The 22,540-nt window shown below is 39.9% G+C and overlaps 1 protein-coding gene, 1 long non-coding RNA gene and 1 pseudogene across 2 annotated transcripts; 1 reads left to right on the top strand and 2 right to left on the bottom strand.

The window, feature by feature from the left end:
* Window positions 1–14: 14 nt before the first annotated feature.
* On the bottom strand, window positions 15–3,656 carry LOC133711674 (uncharacterized). The gene is made up of 2 exons (XM_062137776.1): window positions 2,942–3,656; window positions 15–2,782 (listed from the first exon to the last, which is right to left on the bottom strand). The coding sequence occupies exons 1-2, from the start codon at window positions 3,654–3,656 to the stop codon at window positions 15–17; spliced, it is 3,483 nt and encodes a 1,160-aa protein (XP_061993760.1).
* Window positions 3,657–5,316: 1,660 nt separating this feature from the next.
* Window positions 5,317–11,586, top strand: LOC133707959 (disease resistance protein RPV1-like; annotated as a pseudogene).
* Window positions 11,587–20,539: 8,953 nt separating this feature from the next.
* Window positions 20,540–22,085, bottom strand: LOC133712923 (uncharacterized). Its single transcript, XR_009847663.1, has 2 exons — window positions 21,794–22,085; window positions 20,540–20,776 (listed from the first exon to the last, which is right to left on the bottom strand). It is a non-coding gene; the product is annotated as an uncharacterized LOC133712923 (long non-coding RNA).
* Window positions 22,086–22,540: the final 455 nt, after the last annotated feature.

The following is a 22,540-nucleotide window of genomic DNA, read 5'->3' as shown; positions in this document are numbered from 1 at the left end:
AACAAATAAGGTCGCTAGTGCTCAACTGCAAAAACAACTGCTATCATCTCCTTATCATAAACACTCAATGCTAAATGGTTGGGGGCTAGAGCTTTGCTGAGATATGTTATGGGGTGACCATCTTGAGAAAGAACTGCTCCAATCCCAAGGCCTGAAGCATCACACTCAACATCAAATTTTTTTGTGAAATCTGGTAAAGCTAACACTGGTGTTGAACATAAAGTTGCCTTCAGCTCTTCAAAAGACTTTTCGGCCTCAGAGGTCCAAACAAAATTGTCCTTCTTGAGCATGTTTGTCAAAACCTTTGCAATGATTCCGAAATTCTTCACGAACTTTCTGTAATACCCAGCCATGCCTAAGAAACCACGCAATCCCTTTAGAGTCATAGGTTTCTTCCAATTCTTGATCGCTTCAATTTTTTTTGGATCAACTGCCACCCCTTTTTCTGAAATCACATGTCCAAGGTATTCCATACTTTTAGCTCCAAATGTACACTTGCTCATCTTAACCTTTAACTGATGTTTCTTCAAGATAGAAAAAACCATAGTTAAATGTTTCAGATGCTCTTCAATGGATTTACTGTAAATAAGAATGTCATCAAAAAACACTAGGACAAATTCCCTCAAGTGTTCCTTGAATATATCGTTCATCAAGGATTGAAAAGTGGAGGGAGCATTGGTGAGACCAAATGGCATCACAAGGAACTCGTAGTGCCCTTGGTGAGTTCGAAAAGCTGTTTTGTGGACATCAGCTGGATGCATTCGTATCTGATGGTACCCTGACCGCAAATCCAATTTACTAAAGTACACTGAACCATGCAACTCATCTAATAACTCATCCACACTTGGTATGGGGAACTTATCCTTGACTGTTACTGCATTGAGAGACCTATAATCAACACACATCCTGTTGCTGCCATCTTTCTTTTTAACCAAAATTACTGGAGAAGAGAAAGGACTAGTACTTGGTTGTATCTCTCTTCCTGCTAGAAGTTCCGCACAGATTTTTTCCACCTCATTTTTTTGAAATTGAGGATACCGATAAGGCCTTACACTAACAGGAATAGAACCTGGAAGTAACTCTATTTTGTGATCATGTAATCGATGAGGAGGTAATCCGGTTGGATTTTCAAAAAGTGTAGCAAAGTCATCAATTAAAGAAACAACAGCGGGGTGAACATCCTTCAACTTTTGGTTATCAGTAGCTGAAATGGCTAATAGTTCAATAAACATAGCTTCTTTTTCTTGCTTTAACAATCTGGTCATAGTTGCAGAACTCACCATTGACATTTCACCAGCTAGAATACCCTGTAGAAAGTATGATTTTCCAAGCAAAGTGAATCTCATTGACATTTTTTCAAAATTCCAGATTATATCACCCAAGGTTCGCAACCAAGAAGCACCCAACAAAATTTCACAACCATTAACGGGAAGAACAAACACTTCAGTGTCTACCGGAGTGTCTTGTAATTGTAACTGAATTTGTAGTTTCCCGGCTGATTGTACCTTTGATCCGTAAGCAACCACAACCTGCAGAGAACTATTATAGTCAACCTTGATATTACAGTCTCGCAACAAACTTGGGTGAATAAATGAATGAGTAGCCCCCCCATCAATGAGAACATGGACTTCCTGTGTGTTAAAAAATCCCTTGAGTTGCATAGTCATAGGATTATCAACACAGTTGATCACATGTAAGGTGGCGGTCTCCTCGTTCTTACTATCTCCACTGAGTTTATTTGAATCACTTTCTTCAAGGTTCGGATGAGAATCAACTATTTCTTCCTCAGGGATGCCTTCAATCAACAATGCTCTTCCTTGACCAAGTGTTCGTTTACATACATGGCCTCCCTTATACGGTTCATCACAGAAAAAACAAAGTCCCCTAGCTCTTCTTTCATGGTAATCATTTTGAGTCCATTTTCTGTCTGAGCTATTACCAGTTTGTGAATTAGATCGCACAAGTTGAGAAGGAAAAGGCCTCAATGATGATGTATGGGCAGCCTTTGATGTGGAATTAGTAACAACTGGAATTCTATGTGCGACAACAGGATTTGAGAGTTGAGATCTTTGTGAAAATGACCTCGTACTTCTATGACCAGCATGTCTTTCTTCAAATATCATGGCCAACTCATAAGCCTGGTACAAGGAAGTTGGCCTCATTGCTCGCACATCAACCTGAATATCTTCCTTGAGTCCTCCCACGAAACAGGCGAGCAACATGTCATCTGAAAATCCTGGAGCTCTTCTTGCATACTTATTAAACTGAGATTTAAATTCACTCACTGTACCAGTTTGCTTCAGTCTAATTAAGGCAGACTGATAATCAGTTTGGTTATGGGAGCCAAATTCGCGCATTAAGAGTTCAGCAAAGCCACGCCAATTTCCAGGATATTGGTGTCTGAACAAATGCCACACATCCGCTGCCTCATCTGTGAGATACATAGCTGCAATAGAAACCTTTTTGTCCTCTGGAATTTGATACAACTCAAAATATTGTCCTGCCTTATTAAGCCATTGTAGAGGATCACCATCACTAAAAGTTTGAAACTCCAACCTCATTTGCCGCATAGTTGGAAGATTTGGATCCATCTCAGGTTGTAAATGAAACTGTGGTCCTTGAATAACATGATGATTTTGGGGATGAAGATAGTGAGCATGCTGTGCTTGCGGAAATTGTGAAGGTTCAAAATGAGAGTACGGTGTTGAAATGGTGGAATAGGTGGATGAAGCCTGAGCTGGTATGGGTTGAGTAGACAATTGTGATGTCAAGTAATGATTCACTGCAAATGGTAGTGTGGGTCTAACAATCGGTTCATGAGCATTACTTGATGGGAATTGCCATGGAGGTAGTATTGAAGAATTGCTAGGCTGTCCTTGCTATAGTGGCCCTCCAAAAACAGAATTTCCATGAACATAGTGCATGCTTGACATAGGTATACCATGAATAAATTGAGAATTATAAGTAGGTATATCAGTAAAATGATTGGGAGCTATGGTATGCTGATAGAAATTAGATTGGTAAGGAAATCCACCATAGTCATGTCGTTCTTCCCTATCTCTAGCTCTGAAAGCATCACCCATTAACCTTTCTCTATTACCCACAGATCGAGGAGCCACATCAGTAGAAGCAATAGTACTAGCAATGGATTTACCTCTTTGTTGACTTATACTACCACCAGAAGCTACCTGTGAGGAGGGTGGTGAAGGCGGTACAGAGACAGGAGAAGAAGGAATTTCCGTGCTAGGGAGAGCAAACCCAGAAGGACCCCCTTCAGACATAGTACTTAATGCTCCCACGCCAGCTATCAGAAGGGGTTCGGAGGAAAGAGGTCCTTGGGTACCTGCTACAGAGAGAGGTAGAGAGCCAAAACGAAGATTGTTCGGAGAATTTGGATCGTTCTCCGGTCGTAAAGAAGCAAGCCGAAGCTGATGAAGCTCATCAAGCAACCGAGCCTGCATCTCAGCGTTTCTACTCTGGATTTCATCATTTTGGGCACGAAGTGATGCTTGAGATGCACGAATCTCCTCTACAGACTCACGCATAGTTTGAATATGAGAGTCAAAGAGCAATTGTTGAGCGAGGTAATCCAACTCTGCCGCCGTTAAGTCAAGGGTCACCGGCGGAGCACCACCACCTTTCGGCTTTGGTCCCATGAGCGCAAGGGAATACCAGATAATATGGGTCTGGACCCCAAAGAGATAGGAAAATAAGAGAAAAGAGTAATTGCAGAGAAAATGAAAAGTAAGTTGTTGTATTCATCGATATCTTTCCAGAGAGCCACAGTCCAGTACATATAGCTATAAACTTAAAGGAAAAGAAATTGGACAGCTGTCCAATTTCAGATAAGGATTGAGCCATTGCTGACTCACAACAAATTAACCTGAGAACTTACTGCAATATAATAAATGAAAACAGTAAAAAAGGTAAGTTGCATATTGGGTCAGTGCCCCAACAAGAACCCTAGAAATCCACCACGACCTCAACCCTAGATGCCGGATTAGCCGATCTCCGGCTAGATTGCTGGGTCGAACAGAGAGAAAAGAATCGGAGATCGCGTTTTGGAGATCGCGGGTGAATAGGAATGGGTATTGGGTAAAATTTTAATACCCGTGGGTAACACCCATACCCACCCATTTTGATATGGGTATTTTATAAAATACCCGTACCCACCCAAAATTCATAAACGGGTACCCATATCCGTAAAAAATACCCAGAAGAAATAATTACCTACGGGTACCCATACCCGTGGGTTTAAATGCCATCCCTTGTTTTAGTTACTGCTGTGATCCTGTGAACAAATCAATCTCTTTTCTTTTTCTATCCTAAATTTCTACTTCGACTGAAGCCAAATTTGTATTCTATTGCTCGGTACATCTAACAATGATGGGCCAATCTCTTGTTGACTGTTACTTGGCATAATCAAAACTTCACAGGAAAGCGATTCCGATGTTTCTTATCTAATAATTTCGGTCTGAAACTAAAAGTCTCGCATTACAAAGAAGCATTCCACTCAATTCAAGATCTACAAAGACTGCCATAGACAAAAAAAATCAACATCTATGCATGGATCTCGAGTTTTCAACCACAGAGAGCCATCCAAGATCTAAAACCCACCTACTATTCTAACAAGAGAGAAACCCACCTACTATTCGCAGGACTAAACCAACTGCAATAACAACAATAGTGCAAGACGCAGGACTATGATCAAACCGTAAAAGCATTAAGCATATACGTATAGACGACAAATTTGGGTTTAGGGTTTTAGGAGTAGATGATAATATTTGGGTTATTAGGGTTCCAAGCATCACAATTGAAAAACAAAAAAAATCAAATTCAACAACAACAATGAACATGTTAGGTATTAGAAGTTGATACCACAAAACATTAGAGAAAAGACAACAAAAAATTTAAGAAAGAGAGATGATGGAGGACCAACCTCTTCGCGCGCAGAGAGCAGAACTTTGATAGACTTTTCCACGCTCAAAATCTTTGCTCTGATGGCTGGACAAATATTGGAGTTTGGTATTTATACTAAACACTATAAAGTCCATGATTTTCCATGATTTTCTAATTCCGTATGTATGAATGATATTTTGAATACCCCTAAACTTCTATTCATTTTTAAAAGTCCTAATTGAATACCCCTAGACTTTGGTGGAATTCATAAAGATTTTTTAAAATCCTGATTGAATACACCTAAACTTTTATGGATTGTTAAAAGTCTGTATTGAATACACCCGGACTTTTAAATTCCATAGACTTCTTTAAAAATGCCAGTAATTCCATATACAATACACCCCCCGTAGACTCGTAGTCATTTGATTCCTGGGTCCATTCCCACCATTAGTCAAAACCAGTCCAATTCTTTTGGCTATTTTAATGGTCTCAAATGGGAGTAATTCATAAGCATCCATCCAACAAGAAGAGCAACTTGCACCATTAGGCTCATCGACCATTAGCTTCAATTGTTGATCTTGTGTTTATTACATGATGGCTCCTTCATCTTCATCTGGTGGTTGTTGCAAGTATGATGTCTTCCTCAGTTTTAGAGGAGAAGACACCCGCAAGATCTTCTCCGGCCATCTTTACAAAGCTCTAGAACAGAAAGCAATCTACACCTTCATCGATTCTGAAGAGCTCGAAAAAGGCAACAAAATTTCAGAGCTACTCACATATATTGAGGAATCAAGGATTTCGATTGTCGTTTTATCTCAAAACTATGCCTCTTCCACTTGGTGCTTAAATGAGCTTGTCAAAATCCTGGATTGCATGGTTACGAAGAAGCAGATGGTGCTGCCTATCTTCTACGAAGTGGACCCCTCTGATCTCCGGAAAATCAAAGGAAAATATGCAGAAGCTTTTGCCAAACATGGAGAAAATCCTAACCTTGACAAGGAAGAGGTGAAGAGCTGGAGGTCAGCTGTAAATAGAGTTGCGGATCTATCTGGCTGGGATTCGAGCAAATATGAGTAATCTTTCTTCAAACTCTCAATTAGTTTTAGACTTCTAGTCTCGTATGTCTGGCCTTTTTTTCTTTTCTATACTTAAGTGGAAATCTTACAATTTTACCCCATAGCTATTGTTAAAGTGTTAAAGTTGTGATATACTTCTTTGTTACCATGAAAGCCACCTATTTCTTTGTTATAAAATCGTGGATTCATACTGATCTTAACTGAATTTCAAAAGTTTTTGATCAATTAAGCTCTATGAAGTTCATTTTTCTTCAATTTCTGTACAGGGTTTTGTGTGCTAACTTATGAATCCCTTCTCTTAATCGAAATGTACTTTTTTGGTTTAGTCTTATGTATTTAGTTTTTTGTGGTAGGATACATGCATTAATCTTGGAAACTATAAGTTTAGATACTTAACTCTGATAAGATCACTGCAAATTATTAACTGAATCCCTGGTTTTAGTCTTTATCACATTTTAGTTTATAGTTCTGTGTCATCATATGTTCCTGGTAACTATATCACAGTACATCTTGCTTTGGTTACTTTTTACAAACACAGTTACACGGATTTCTAATTTTGCAGGGATGACGGCAAGCTTATTGAGGAAATTGTTGCAAATACTCAAAGAAAACTGATCCACACATCGTCCAAAAAAGCCAATGGCTTGATTGGAATGGATTCCCACATTACAGAAATGATGTCAAGATTATGTCTTTGGATGAATGATGTTCGTGTTGTTGGAATATGGGGTATGGGCGGTCTAGGAAAAACAACCATTGCTAGAGCTGTTTTCGATGAAATTGCTTGGCAATTTGAACACTCCTGCTTTCTTGATAATGTCAAAGAAGCTTTTAAAAACAAGCTTGAAGTACAAAAGCAGGAAGAACTTCTATCCAAATTGTTGAAGGAAAAGATGCCAAGTGTAGGTTTGGACAGAGGTAGGAATATGATAATGGAAAGGCTGGGTAGGAAAAAAGTCTTAGTTGTTCTTGATGATGTGGAAACTTATCCCGAAATTGAAGCCTTGCTTGGAAAACTACATGCATTTGGTGAGGGAAGTAGAGTCATTGTGACAACTAGAAATAAGCAATCGCTAAGTGGAGTTAATGGGACATATCAGCCCACGATATTAAGTGATGATGAAGCTCTTGAGCTTTTCATGAAATATGCCTTCAGAACTAATCAACCCAATGGAGACTACGATCGTCTCTCAAGGCGTGCCATATAATATTCTAAAGGTTTGCCTTTAGCACTTAAAGTCTTGGGGGCTTTTCTTGATAACAAGAGTGTACTTGAGTGGGAAGCCGTGTTAGAGAAATTAAAGAAAATCCCACACATAGAAATTCAGCATGTGCTCAGAACAAGCTTTGATGGACTAGACGATTCAGAGAAGAACATATTTCTAGATATTGCATGTCTCTTTATAGAATGGGGCAAAAATTTTGTTACAGAATTACTAGACAGTTTTGGGTTCTTTCCGCACAATGGATTAAGAGTCCTAATTGATAGAGCTCTCATAACAGTCTCAGATTATAATGATAGGATCTACATGCATGATTTACTACAAGATATGGGTAGAGAAATCGTCCGTCTAGAATCTACTAAAGAACCTTGGAAGCGCAGTAGGTTGTGGAGTTATGAAGATGTTAATCACGTATTGACTCAAAATACGGTGAGATATTCAATCATGAGCAATCTCTTGCTCTTTTATCAATTATGTACCTAATGTTTGGTAGAAAGATTCAACTTTGACCAAAATCAAATTCATGGGAATCTTGTATTGATTTTATGATACTGTTCTAGAATTTTGCACTAACATTTAATTTGGTATTGGTTATGCAGGCTACGGATGCAGTTGAATGCTTAATCCTAGACTTGTCGAACTCAGAAGTCGATCTATGCATAAATACTGGAGCCTATGTTAGAATGACGAAGCTAAGACTACTCGTAATCTATTATTCATTCTACTCCATATTTTATAATTACCAATATAAATCAAGCTATGGAACTCGCAAGTGTGAGGTTAAATTCCCAGTTGATGGCTGTAAACAACTTGCGAAGGGGGAGTTGGAGTTTCTTTCTCATGAGTTGAGGTTTCTCTTATGGCATGGATGCCCTCTAAAGTGTTTTCCATCAACCTTTATCCCAAAGAATCTTGTTAAACTCGACATGCGTGGTAGTCACATTCAACAACTTTGGGAAGGAATCCAGGTACAATCATCTATGTATATTTTTCTTGTTTGGAAATTATAAATTTTTGTATGCCTCATGTATGAAGACACATTTTTCCTGGTTTTTTTTAATGCAGCCGTTGCAAAATTTAAAAGCCATCGTGTTAAGTCATTGTCCATACCTTGTCAAAATCCCCGACTTGACTAAAGCAAAAAATCTTGAGAAACTATTTCTTGATGGTTGTTCAAGTTTATTTGAGGTCCATCCATCCATTTCTGGTCTTCAAAACCTTGATTTATTGAAGCTAGCCAACTGCAAAGAACTTAAGATTCTCCCCAGCAGCATTCATATGAAATCTCTAAAGACCCTTGATCTTTTTGGCTGTTGGAATCTTGAAAAGTTTCCAGAAATTTCTCAAGTTATGAATGAGCTAAGCGATCTTCATCTACGTGGGACAGCAATTAAAGAACTGCCCTCATCAATTAATAATCTTACAGGCCTTGTTACTTTGAACCTCAGAGGTTGCAGAGAATTTAAGAGTCTGCCTAGCAGCATCTGTATGAAATCTCTAGAAACCCTTAATCTTTCTGGCTGTTCAAATATGGAGAAGTTTCCAGAGATTTCAGAGGTTATGACGAAGCTAAAATGGCTTCATCTAGATGACACAGCAATAAAAGATATGCCCTCATCAATTAATAACCTTGCAGGGCTTTATACTTTGACCCTCGAAGGTTGCAGAGAACTTAAGAGTCTACCTAGCAGCATTCATTTGAAATCTCTACGGAGCCTTTATCTTTCTGGCTGTTCCAATCTTAAGAAGTTTCCGGAGATTTCAGAAGTTATGAAGGGGGTACGTGAGCTTCATCTAGATGGGACAGCAATTAAAGAATTGCCCTCATCAATTAATAACCTTGTAGGGTTATTTACTTTGAACCTGAAAGGTTGCAGAGAACTTAAGAATCTGCCTAGCAGCATTCATTTGGCATCTCTACAGAGGCTTAATCTTTCTTGCTGTTCCAATCTTGAGAAGTTTCCGGAGATTTCAGAAGTTATGAAGGAGGTACGTGAGCTTCATCTAGATGGGACAGCAATTAAGGAACTGCCCTCATCAATTAAACGGCTTCAGGGTCTTAAATCAGTGAGTATGAGAAACTGCAGAAGCCTGGTCTTTCTTCCAGACAGTGTGTGTAATTTGGCACAGCTTACAAATCTTGATCTGTCTGGGTGCTCAAACTTTTCTAGCTTGCCCGAGAACTTTGGGACTTTAAAATTGTTGGCGGAACTCGAGGTACAAGATAGTGGTGTAAAACAACTTCCGTTGTCTATTTTATGTTTGAGAGCTCTTAAAATATCAATATCATGTAATGGATTCATAGAAATAAAAGCACCCTTTTCAGCATGGTCATCATCAATTTTAAGGCACCTTTCTCAGCATGGTTATCAGCAGACTGGTTATCTGCGACATCTGGATTTAAGTGATTGCAATCTGTTGGAGTTGTCGGATGGCATTACTTGTCTATCTTCATTGGAATCATTGGTTTTGTGCAGAAACAATTTTGAGAGCTTACCTGCAACAATGAATCGACTTGGTCGATTGAGGGATCTCAGATTGGACGATTGCAGTAGACTGAAATCAATACCAGAGCTTTCATCTACTATAAATTACATAGATGCGCATGATTGCATAGCTTTGAACAAAGTTTCAAAGCCGAAGCAACTGTACCATTCGATTTATTTCTTCACATTTTCTAATTGCCTGCAGCTGATACAAACAAATCTATTTAGAGATATTGTGGAAAGGCATTCGCATTTTCAGGTTCGTCTCTCATTAGCACATACACAAACAAACACGTACACACACAAGGTTAAGCCAAATTAAGTTAACTTTTGTTTTCAATGTGTAGGATAATTGCCTGCGATCTCTTCGATTTAACATGTCTCTTCCTGGGAGTGAAGTTCCTGATTGGTTCAACCATCACAGCAGCGGATTTTCATTAAGTGTGCAGCTACCACCAAATTGGTTCGACAGTAAGTTTTTGGGATTCGCTATCTGCGCTGTTCGTAAATACCAGGGAGTTCATAATCATCATTTTCCTTTATCTGCTGCTTGCTCTTGTACCTTCAAAGGAAGTCGTGGTGAGTATAGTTTCAGTGTTGATTTACTCGATTCGGTTTTCAGTAATGATAGATTCCTCAAGTCAGATCACATGTTCCTGGGATATGTGCCCTTGTCTGAATTTCCATTAATTGAAGAAGGAAGCCTGGTCAATGAAACCTATTACACTGAGGCCACGTTTGAGATTGCAGTAGACAGAAAATTCAGAATAGAACAACTCCGCCTCAGAAGCTGTGGAGTTCATTTTGTTTATGCTAATCAAGATGAAATGCTGAATCTCAGCATGGCCCAGCCCCAAGTTCATGTGGACAGCTGCACGACCGGAGTTTCTTCTATGGACCTGTGTGAAATGAGAAACAGAGAAACAGAGAGGACGGAAATCACTGAAATATTAAGCGAGGTAGAGTCATTGGAGTCAGGGGAAGGGAAAGACACCTGCCACACACTGCAATTGTTTCTGGAACAACAGATAGAGAGAAAAGGAGAGAAAAAGATAGTGGAGATGACAGAGCAGGAGGAGGGGGAGGGTTGCCCGGTGTTAGGATTGGTAATTGTATGCTGCTGCTTGTCATTGTCTGGGTGCCCCATGTGTTCAAGAAACCGAGAAACAGAAAGAGAGGGAGACAGAGTTACCAGAGTCTCTGGAGATGGGGAGATATCGGAGTTGAGCAGCCAGAGTGGTCTGGTGGTGCCAAATTCAGAGATTGAGAGAGAAGAAGAGAAAGAGTTTATGGACGGTTCAGTAATGGGAGACAAGTTATCAGCTGGAAGAGGATTGTTAGGGTCACCATGCAGCTGCTTTGATTGGCTGGCTGCAGTAGTATGGCATTGAAACAGAGGACTTTGGCTCACATGAAAGGAATAAAGATTATTTGGAACAGCTTATGCATTTATGTGCTGTCTTTGATGCTCATGGAGACCCTCATGTAATTATTCTTGTTACTCATGACTCATCTTTAAACTTTTATAACACAGAAAACACCAAGATGTTGTAGTATACATGATTATTGTTGTCATAGTTTATATGTCTATTTCATGTATAGGATATATATACTTGAGTATATAGAGAGATGCTTAAGTGTAAAGATAGGTATAGTGACCTATATGATAAGCTTTATGCCAAAGAGGAACAAGCATGGTTATCTCTATCATCACAGCCACAATGCCACATGAGAAAGCTAGAAATGGAGCTGTCATCCAAGTTGTATCATTTCTTTAAGCATTTCACACCTCAATTGTATTCCTATAAATACCTCCTTGAATGAGATGAATAAACACACTTGAATCTCCATTCTCTCTGCAACATTACTCTCTCTATCTCTCTGTTAATTTATGTTTGTCCTTAAACACGTTATCAGCACGAAATTGCTCTAGAATTAGAATCGAAATTGAAAAGAGTAGAGGGAGTTCAAAATCCGATCGAAGTCATTTTTCCAAACCAACAAAAAACCTCCAAACCCTAGCAAATATCAAAGCCCCTGATTCAAGAAGCTCAGAACCGGCCTCAGAATCTCAAGAACCGGCCGGAAACTACCTGAACCGGCCACCGGAAAATTTGGAGTGCTGCCGGACCGCTGCCGAGTCCTGCCGAGCAGCTGTGCAGAAGCTGCCGAGAAGCCCTGCCGAGAAGCTGCCGAGCGAGTCCTGCCGAGACCTGCCGAGAAGCTGCCGAGCGCATCTGCCGAGACCTGCCGAGCAGCTGCGCAGAAGCTGTCGACAGCACCTGCCGAGAGCTGCCGAAAGAATCTGCCGAGCTGCTGCCGAAGACCTGCCGAGCCCCTGCCTAGCAGCTGCGCAGCAGCTGCCGAGACACCTGTCGAGCAGCTGCCGAGCTGCTGCCGAGCTGCTGCCGAGCAGCTGTCGACACATCTGTCGACAGATCTGTCGGGCACTTTTCCGGCGACTTTCGGGACACTTTTCCGGCGACTTTCGGGACACTTTTCCGGCGACTTTCGGGACACTTTTCCGGCCACTTTTCCGGCGATTTTCCGACAACTTTCCGGCGACTTTCGGGACACTTTTCCGGCCATTTTCCGGTGACTTTTCCGGCAACTTTTGGGCAACTTTTTCGGTCATTTCCGACAACACTATTTCAAGGTATTCTTTACTAAAAGTTCCCGCTTTTGAGTTTTTATTTATTTTTCTCCTCCTTTTTCTTTTTGGGAACTTACAATTAAAAAGCGGAATTATAGAAATTCACGCTAAACGAACTAAGAGCGTTCGTAGTCAATGAACTAAGAGTGTTCATAATATTCGGACTAAGAGCGTCCGCAAGCATCGACTTATGACCCTATTAAACATCATTGTTTCGGTCTAATCCAAATATTCTTGGAAATTGATTTCTTGGTAGCATAGCTCGGAAATCTTATTGTTTTAGTTTTTCGTGGAAGTTTTAAACTCCGAAACTAATACATCTTTTTCTTCTTATATTTCAAGGATGTCGAATGAACCTAGACTCGAATTTCAAATCCTTGACTCAACTGGTTCGGATTACCATAGTTGGAAAACTGACGTTGAGAACCATCTCACATCAAAAGGGATATTGCCCATAATCCAGGAACCAAACGCGGGCCTTGTGTTCCAACGAACACCCATAAAGCATGCACAAGCAATTATCTTGATGCGACGCCACATGGACAAAGCACTCAGATTAGAGTATATGTCCATCAAAGATGCAAGGGACCTATGGGTAGCGCTAGAAGAGCGCTTTGATAATATCCAAGATTCCCTCCTCCCTGACTTGAAGGTTCAATGGAACAATATACGCTTCTCCGACTTCAAGTCTGTTGCTGAATACAATTCAGAAGCTCTTCGGCTAAAAGCCATGCTGAAGTTCTGTGGAAAACCTCTCACAGAAGAAGAGCTAATTGAGAAGACTCTCTCCACCTTCCCCGTCGCAGCAATTATACTATCAAAGCAATATCGCACTGAATTTAATGCTGGACGACTTACGAAGTTCAATGAGCTTATCAATATTTTGTCGGTGTTTGAGAAGCACGACAATATCCTTGTGAAGAATTATAATTCAAGGCCCGTAGGAACCAAAAGCGTTCATGAGGCAAATTATAATGCACCCAAGAAAGGGCGCAAGGAGCGGTACCCTACTAATAAGGGGCATGTATACCCTAATAACAGGGGACATGAAGGACGAACGGGTCCATATAACCGCCCCAACAAAGAAGGCAGCCGCAACTATAGTGCGGGCACACGTGGTGGTAACTACACACGTGGGAGAGGTGGATATAAAAAAACCATGGGCCGTAACACTGTGGGCCGTGGAGGTCGCACCATACGCCGTGGTAGTAGCAGTAACAACCCGCCCAGGGAATATCCACAACGTGCACCACCTGCACCTCAAATCAAGGGAGGCAACCACAATGACATGTGTCATCGATGTGGTTCAACCGAGCATTGGTTTAGGCAATGCCAGGCAAGTACTCAACTAGCTGCACGCTACAAGGAGTACAGGGAAACAAGGGAGCAAGAAGCCAACCTTGCTGAAGAAGAAGATGGTGAAGATATCACTCTCACCACTGAGGACTTCAAAGCTGCAGATAAAGAGCACGAGGATGCCGCAGACTTTGATTAGAATAGTCCTTTCTATTTTCCAAGAATGGCAAATGTGCCTTAGTCAAATGACAATTGTATTAAAACTCTTTCTCATGTGGCGCATCCAATGTAGTATGATGTCTAGGAAAGTAATTGAGATCGGGGTACTTAAGCGAGCCTCGCTCCACCAACATCTCTCTACTTTCCTGGTCATATTTCATTGGAGTTACCAAACGGATTGAGTAACTACAATTTGTCTAAAGTTTGATTTTATTATGGAATAGACTTTGGAAAACTTTGATGTAATCATTGGCTATTTTCCTTATTAATAAAGTGTTGTTAAATTCCGAACTTTATATAAAGAGCCAATAGTTTTCATGTGGAAACACATTGTGAGAATGGACAAGAATTCCTTTGCATTACCTCTAATGACTACGGACATTAACGAGTATTAGAGAAACTTATGTGTCACTCTAGTGGGTTGTATGCAACCACTATTCGAGCCATTGAATCAAACCATGTCAGAAGAGATGACTTATGGGATTCCGACACATATAGGCTTTGGCAAGACCGTTTGGGATATCCAGGTCGTGATATGATGTTCCGTATATTAAAGAATTTACGAACATCTATTCCTCAAAACGAAAAGAAGTACGAACCAAAGATTGGTCCAAAGAGTTACTTCGTTTTGCAAAACTTGCTCTTTAGCAAAGATAGGATCGAGACCATCCTATGCAAAGGACACTAAATAAAATATACCATTCTTGCAAAGAATCTAAGGTGATATTTGTGGACCTATTCAACCAACTTGCGGACGTTTAAATATCTCATGATGTTGGTTGACACGCAAACACACTGATCACGTGTTGTGCTATTATCCACTCGTAAAACCTACGTATGCTATACTCCTAGCACAAATCATATGACAACGGGCTCACCCCCCGTCATCCTTAGGTCAATTGGGTTTGCCTATGCTAGAGAGTTTACATCGAAGACTTTCGATGGTTATTGCAAAGGGACTGATGTTGGACATCACATTCCCATATACACGCCCAAAAGGTCTCGCGGACATAACTACGATGGTAGTTCAGACATTGGCGATGCGCACCAATCTTTTTATATCCGCTTGGGGTGATGCAATATCGCATACAACTATGCTAATTCCTCTATGACCTACCGCCACTCAATGTATTCCTGCGTTACAGCTAGTGACTGGGTACAAATATTTTGTACTTACGCACATTCGAGTGAGCCATTTATGTGCCAATTGCGCCGCCACAGCGCCTATGGTAGGTCCTTAAAAACAAGTGAGCAACTTAGTTGGAATTGAGACTCCAACAATCGTCCGCCACTTAATGCCCTTGCAAGGCGATCTCCTTACCGTCTGATTTACGGATGTCACTTTGATGAGACAGTCTTCCCGTCGTCAGGGGGAGATAAGAACACGAATGTTCAGCAGGAACGACAGGAATTGTCGTGGTCTGTCCCCACTATGTCTCATCTCAATCCCTATTAAAGTGACGAGATCACACACATTTACTGCAAAAATGCCTGCAAGGAATGACGTCCCTATAAGAGGACGTAGCGCCACCCTACACAGAGGTAGGCAAGGCGCCAACGCCATAGAAAGTGGCACTCTGGCGTTACAGACCATGGCCCCAGCTAGGATGCGTGGGAAGCCCGTGGATTCGAAGGATATTTTGGCATCCTTAGATCATCGACACTCAACATCCGTCTCATGAGTATCTTCTGGATTATGGTTATCGTTGGGGGACGCCTCAACGTCAGAACCTATTCCTGAGAATATAGAGCTCTATGAAAATTACACTAGTGTACATAAGACGTGGAATAGAAACTCCATCATAATTGATGATGTAGATGCGCATTTTGATGCGCATGAGTTTGTTGAGATTGATGATATCGAACCACGCTCCGTTGAAGCATGAATACCAACGTAGAGAAATTTGGCCTAAATGGAAAGATGTGATCCAGGTTAAACGAAGAGGAAGGTCTTTGAGCCAGTGATGCCAACACCTCCTTACATAAAACCTATTGACTAATGGGTCTTCGTTAGAAAGCGTGTTGAGAAAAAGAGATGGCAATCTCGCCTTATGGCGCAAGGCTTCTCACAGAAAGCCCTGGAATTGACTACGATGAGACATATTCTCTCGTAATGGATGTCATTGCACTCCACTACCCTGTCAGTTTGGTAGTTTCCAAATAACTGAACATGCAGCTTATAAATGTGGTCACTACGTATCTCTATGGGGATCTAGATACGGAATATACATGAAAATTCATAGTGAAACTTTAGTTACCCAAATCAAGTGGCTCTAGACCACGGAGCGCGTTTGCAATAGAATTGAAACGCTCACTAAAAGTGACTACTTGATTGGGAAGGGATATGCCCGCGCGTTTCCATAAACAAGTTTCGGATTCTATCGCGGTTTTCATGTTGGACATGATCTTCATTAGAAGCCCTTAAAGAGTTAAGGGAAACCGCTGAACACTTGAAATCTGAGTTTGAGATGAAGGATTTTTGGGGAACACGATTATGCCTCAATTTGGAACTTGAGCACCGTGTTGATAGATGCTTAGGCATTTTGACAAAGGTCAAGCCTTCAAGCACCCCATGATCGTTCGTAGTCTTGATCCTGAAAAGGATCCTCTTCGTCTGAAGGATGATCAGACGAAGATGTGCAAGAGGCAGAAGTGCGAATAGGCGCATTATTGTACTTAGCTCAATGCACAAGACTGGACATCTCGTTTTGACATAAACTTGTTAGCTAAAGGTATAGCTCTGCGCCAACGCGACACCATTAGATTGATATCTTTCGATACTTGAGATGTACGATCGATATGAGCTTATTCTATCCCTACAAAGAGATGATGGAATCAGACCCATCACACACCAGAAACGCCGCCAAACGCTGGCCTGTGTTTTCTATCCCTACCCCAAAACGACCTAAGTGTTTTGGAAGGTTTTGCTGATATTGGGTATCTGTTGACCCATATAAAGGCCTTCCCAAACTGGTGAAGTGTTCACCATGAGTAAAGACCGCGATATCTTGAAGGTCTACAGAATAGACCTTAGTCGTTATATCTTCGAACAATGCAGAGATTATTGCTCTTCACGAAGTAGTTCGTGAATGTATATGGACTGGATCCATAGTTACGCATGTTCGAACAGTTGTGGTTTGAAGTCTACCACAGATGAGCCTACAAGCATTTAAGATAATGCTGCTTATTTTGAAACAAATGAAGCAAGACTGCATCAAAAGCGACAACATCAAGCATAAAATCAGCAATAACAGACTCTCCTCAAAGATCAATCAGAGGGGTAGATGTCTACATATATGGTCTCAAAACGTGAAGAGTGTGTTGTGCTCTTTTTCCCTTTCGACCGAGGTTATTTTTGTCCCACAAGGTTTTTATTACTCGGCAAGGTTTTTAATGAGGCAACGAGATAAGCACCACGTTTGGGAGACACAAAGAGATGTTGAAATCAGGGGGAGTATCCAGATGCATACCTACTTGACCATCGTGTACTCTTTTTGTCCTTCGTCCAGGGTTATTTTGTCCCACTGGGTTTTGTTACCTGGCAAGGTTTTAACGAGGCACATCCTTAGCATGGTCGCCCCACTTATGCTACATCCTGAAGATGTTTTGATTCAACATATATGCGTTGTGCTCTTTTTCTCCTTCGACCAAGGTTGTTTTTTCCCACAGGGTTTTATTACTTGGCAAGGTTTTTAACGAGGCAATTTCGAAGCGCACGGCCTAGACAATACTATTGACATGAAATATCCAAGGGGGAGTGTTGTAGTATACATGATTATTGTTGTCATAGTTTATATGTCTATTTCATGTATAGGATATATATACTTGAGTATATAGAGAGATGCTTAAGTGTAAAGATAGGTATAGTGACCTATATGATAAGCTTTATGCCAAAGAGGAACAAGCATGGTTATCTCTATCATCACAGCCACAATGCCACATGAGAAAGCTAGAAATGGAGCTGTCATCCAAGTTGTATCATTTCTTTAAGCATTTCACACCTCAATTGTATTCCTATAAATACCTCCTTGAATGAGATGAATAAACACACTTGAATCTCCATTCTCTCTGCAACATTACTCTCTCTATCTCTCTGTTAATTTATGCTTGTCCTTAAACACAAGACACCAACACCAAAAAAGGAGTTGATATTTTAAACTCAATAGTTTCTGTTCTTGCAATGACAAACTTAATTTACAAGTCTTTAAATTTTCTATTGGATCCTCATTAGTCATATGTATGATACTTGTTGGACAAATTTCAGATTATATTCTTGTTGCTGTAGTAGAATTTCTTTTAGACATAATTAACTTTTTTTGGTATACAGGCTTAGCTTGCTGTTACTGTCTCGAGGATTGTTGAAATGCCACCATGATATGCCTGTGTAGTGTAAATCTGAGTACTGCATTGTCATTGCTTGAGGTATTTTGTCTGTCATACTGTATAGATGAATATATGGCCCATGATATAAAGCTGTGTCAGACTATCTATGCTTTTGTAGCTGTTAGCTTTCAGTGGAGAAATTCACTATGATAAATTCTTCCATCAAATTTGGTGTTTAAGTTTGGCGTGCGACATTTCAGGGAAGATGAATGAGTTTGGGTCATCTGGAACGGCATGGCTAGAGGAGGAAGTATGCCTCAGTACCACTAACGTTAAAGCTGTAGACGCTCGGGTGAGTGACTATCAATTCGGTTAAATAGGTTTCATTGCAATAGCACTAGTGATCATTGTTGGTGACTGATTTAAGTGTCTGAAACTTGAAATGGTAATTTGGTGATTGCATTTCCTTGACAAGTATTTAGCTTTTATTGTGAGTTCTTGTATGTATGGAACAAAGTTTGGCACCATACTGTTGCCTTTTGGACAAGTATGCTTCTCTATTCTAAAATTCTGTAGTCAATGGCATTGGACAGAACAAACTCACTTGCCCTCATATTCACGCACACTTGCCTCATAACCCTCATCTTTCTCTAATGAATTGTCTCTCTGTACAGATAAGATAAGAAGAATGCAGGAAGGAAAAAGGGAGTCTGGCAACGTATCAATAGTGGAATGTTATCAAAGGTGAGTTGCCTTGCTAGCTACCTCAGTCATCTTCTAATTTCTTTGATGCTAGTTTTAATTATTCGTTGCAATTTCACAGAATCACAGGTGATCACATCTTACAAGTTACAACTAGTGATAACATTTGAACCTCGCCTTTCCATCACAAAAAGGGAGAATCAAATCAAGATGAGTAACTAGAACAATGGCATTTGGGTAGCTAGAACATGTATCTGTCATTTATATATTGCAAGGAGAGTGAAGTTCCAGATCTTGTGAGTGGCATCGCTGCTTTGCTCAAATCTAGGCATGTACAGGTTCTGCACTTCGGCCCAATTGTTCACAGGTCCAATTGTAAACAGAAATTGAAAAATAAAAACGCCCAATCTCATTTAGGGGATAGGATTCCAGGGTCCCCTGCTGTCATTTTGGGCTTTATATATATCCTGGACGAGAGCTGCTACACCACATAGATATCTCTTATCATTTTCTTTTAATATCACCAAATTTTAAGATCTTTTATTATCAAAAATTTTCATTCCATACCAGAATTTTTGTAGTCTTATAGGAACGTATATAGTTGTAAAATTGTACATCTTTTCTCAAGTTGGTTCGATGGTGTGCTTTATGCAATTTTTTAGTGTCTATATATGCTTTGTTTTCGTTTTTGGTAGGTCTACCCGCTGGAAATATTTGCATTCGGACTAAAGTTGGACAGAGAATGCTGTGCTGAATAGGAGGTTCATTTGGTGAGAAACTGACTAAAACCGGCTAGGCTTCTGATATCTGAATTGCAGGTCGAGGTTACTGGCAGAATCTAAATGATTCTAGGTTGACAATACGGGGCTGTTTCCAGCCACGGTAAACGGGTAACAAACCTGTTCGTTTTGGGGCATTTTCTTTAGACTTGTATATGTTTCGGAGTTGACTTAATGTTAGGACCTTTCGGTTGCAGGGGACAAAAGCTGGCGCAAGCTTGAAATTTGACACAGAAAAGGAGTTCTTTGACTTTTTCTCCATGGCTTGAACCACATGAGAGAAATCTGTGAGAGGCCTGAATGATTTTATGAGCAAGCTGTAAATTTGTTAGCTAACGAACTTGGTCTTGATGGTTGACACTGAAGCTCTACTTGGAGAGGGAGATAAGAGAGCACCCTGATGATACAGAAACCTTGGAACTGATGTAACCTATGTATTCCAAAGGTATTTGATAGAGAAAATGGAGTATGCAATTATAATATGATAGAAATAAGTTATATACTAATTGCTACATTTTTACAAAGTTCATGGTTACTCCTTTTAGAAAACAAGCATTGCTAATGGTTTGCCTCGGAGTCCTGAGCTCGTAAGTTCATGGACCAACATTACTCTCTGTCCGATGGTTCCGAAACAGTTTATACTTGATGAACCATTGATTTTTCAGATGAGTTGGTATGGAAGGGTGACATGGGTCTAGAAACTGATGGCTCGAGTCTATGCCCTTTGAAGCGAAGCTTTTTCATGCTGGGAGCAATGTTCTTATAAACATAGTAATAAACCCTGCCTTTAGGTAGGCAAAAACAGAGCATTTCTCATCACAAGAAAGAACAAAATCCCACAATACACGGATTTTGAAATTGCCAATGCCAACATTATTGCTGCTTACTTGGTTAATGAACGATGTTTACTAATCATAATCACTAAATATCATTAATATAACAATGTCAGGAATCGAGAATCAAGCCTCATATTTTTTAGTCTATACAATCGTAATAAATAAAAACATAGTTTTGAGTTTCGGGAACCAAAAGATATCCACGACACACACACCCAACACTCATGCTAACTAATCATCGCTGAACATTAGACTTCTCGACTCCTTGTTATGGAGCATCATTCCTGTCAGCATTAAAGGTTAGAAATGTTAAAATTATAATGCTATATCATTGGATAACGAGGAAAAAGAAGAAGATGAATAGCATACCGCAGCTAGCTAATTAGAAATTCACTAGCTTCTTATCCATTCGAATCAGATTTCAAAAATGAACAAGAAAAAAAAAACATGAACAGTAATAAACAAGCAGCAAAATTTCATTGTGATAATGTTAACAACTTAACATAGACAACAATTTTGGTCTTGCTGTGTCCATCGATAAAAGTGAAAGACATTGTGTTAAATTCAAGACCCAGAATTTCGAAATAGAGATGAGAGCTTGAGTTGATGCAAACAAAGGTTAAAAGAGTGAAAAAGAAACGGAGGAAACTGCAACAGCTAACAAGCAGCCTACAAACAGATGAGCTAAGATGCAGCTAATACCTAATTTACAATTCTAAGGACAACCAAAACAGAATATAATAGCCATCCATTCAATCATACAACAGGTAAATTCAGAGAGTATTAAGCACAACATCGGTGAGATCGAACAGTTTGAAATAGAGATTTTTTGTTTGGAATTAATATATGAATACTTCAGGAATTTGTATCTAAAGATAACAAACAAATTTGTATTTGTAGATCTAAAATTAAAAACATGTATCTATAAATCTTTAACAAGGAAACGAGAAAGAGAGAATTCTTACATGGATTAAAATTCATATCAAGGAATCTAGCAAATATATGAATACTGAAGGATTATAACACCAAACTAAACGTAGTAAAAGATAAAGCAAACGAATTTGTAGAAATAAAATTAACAACATGTATCTGTAAATCTTTAACAACGATACGAAAAGAGAGAATTCTTACATGGATTAAAATTCATATCAAGGAATCTTGCAAATATATGAAAATATATGAATACTGAAGGATTATAACACCGAACTAAAAGAGAAAGCAAACAAATTTGTATTTGTAGATCTAAAATGAACATGTATCTGTAAATCTTTAACAATTATACGAAAAGAGAGAATTCTTACATGGCTTCACAGCAGACGGTGACAGTTGGTTAACAAAGGGGGATGGTGCTGTTGCCTTTCTTTTCTCTACTCTCCTCTTCACGATACGACAGAGTTCTTCACACGACAAATACATAGTAATTCCTACGCCTCCAGCGCCGATCATCACCATAACAGTATTCACCGAAACCATTGCGTCTCTGCAGAAAAAGCTTAGGTATTTTAGGGTTCGCCGCTATCTCTATCTCTAGCTTCCATCGGTGGCTCTTCTTTTATACTTGCCCTACGGGGCCTCGCTTCTGAGCAGAAGCTGAAGCCCGCCCAATTACTTTTTCAATATATAATTACACTTTCTCCTGCACATTATATGATTAGGTGGCATTGTGGCAGTATTTTAATTTGCAAGCTCATGTGCTTATGATAGACTTGCCTATATACTATCCTTTTCTCTAATAAAATACAACCCTACCCTCACAGACTCCTATTTCTCTCTGTATCGGATTGCCATCATCTCTCATTCTCTCTCTATTCTCTTTTTCTTTTTAATCATACTCCCATCTGTTCCCTCTTAGCCGCAACCATTCTTCTTCTTCTCTCCTCCTCCTCCTTATTCACTTCTTCTTCGTAGCAACTATTCCAGTCTTATAGAGGCTGTACCAGATTACTAGCTTCTTCTTCGTAGCAACTATTCCAGTCTTATAGAGGCTGTACCAGATTAATAGAGGCATATTTTAACTTGAACCGATCTTCGATCTCTTCTTTTCGTAA

This window comes from Rosa rugosa, chromosome 5 (genome assembly GCF_958449725.1).
Source record: "Rosa rugosa chromosome 5, drRosRugo1.1, whole genome shotgun sequence".
Lineage (NCBI taxonomy): Eukaryota > Viridiplantae > Streptophyta > Magnoliopsida > Rosales > Rosaceae > Rosa > Rosa rugosa.
The sequence above is the reverse complement of the archived record's forward strand: the minus strand, read 5'-3'. Positions and strand labels throughout refer to the sequence as shown.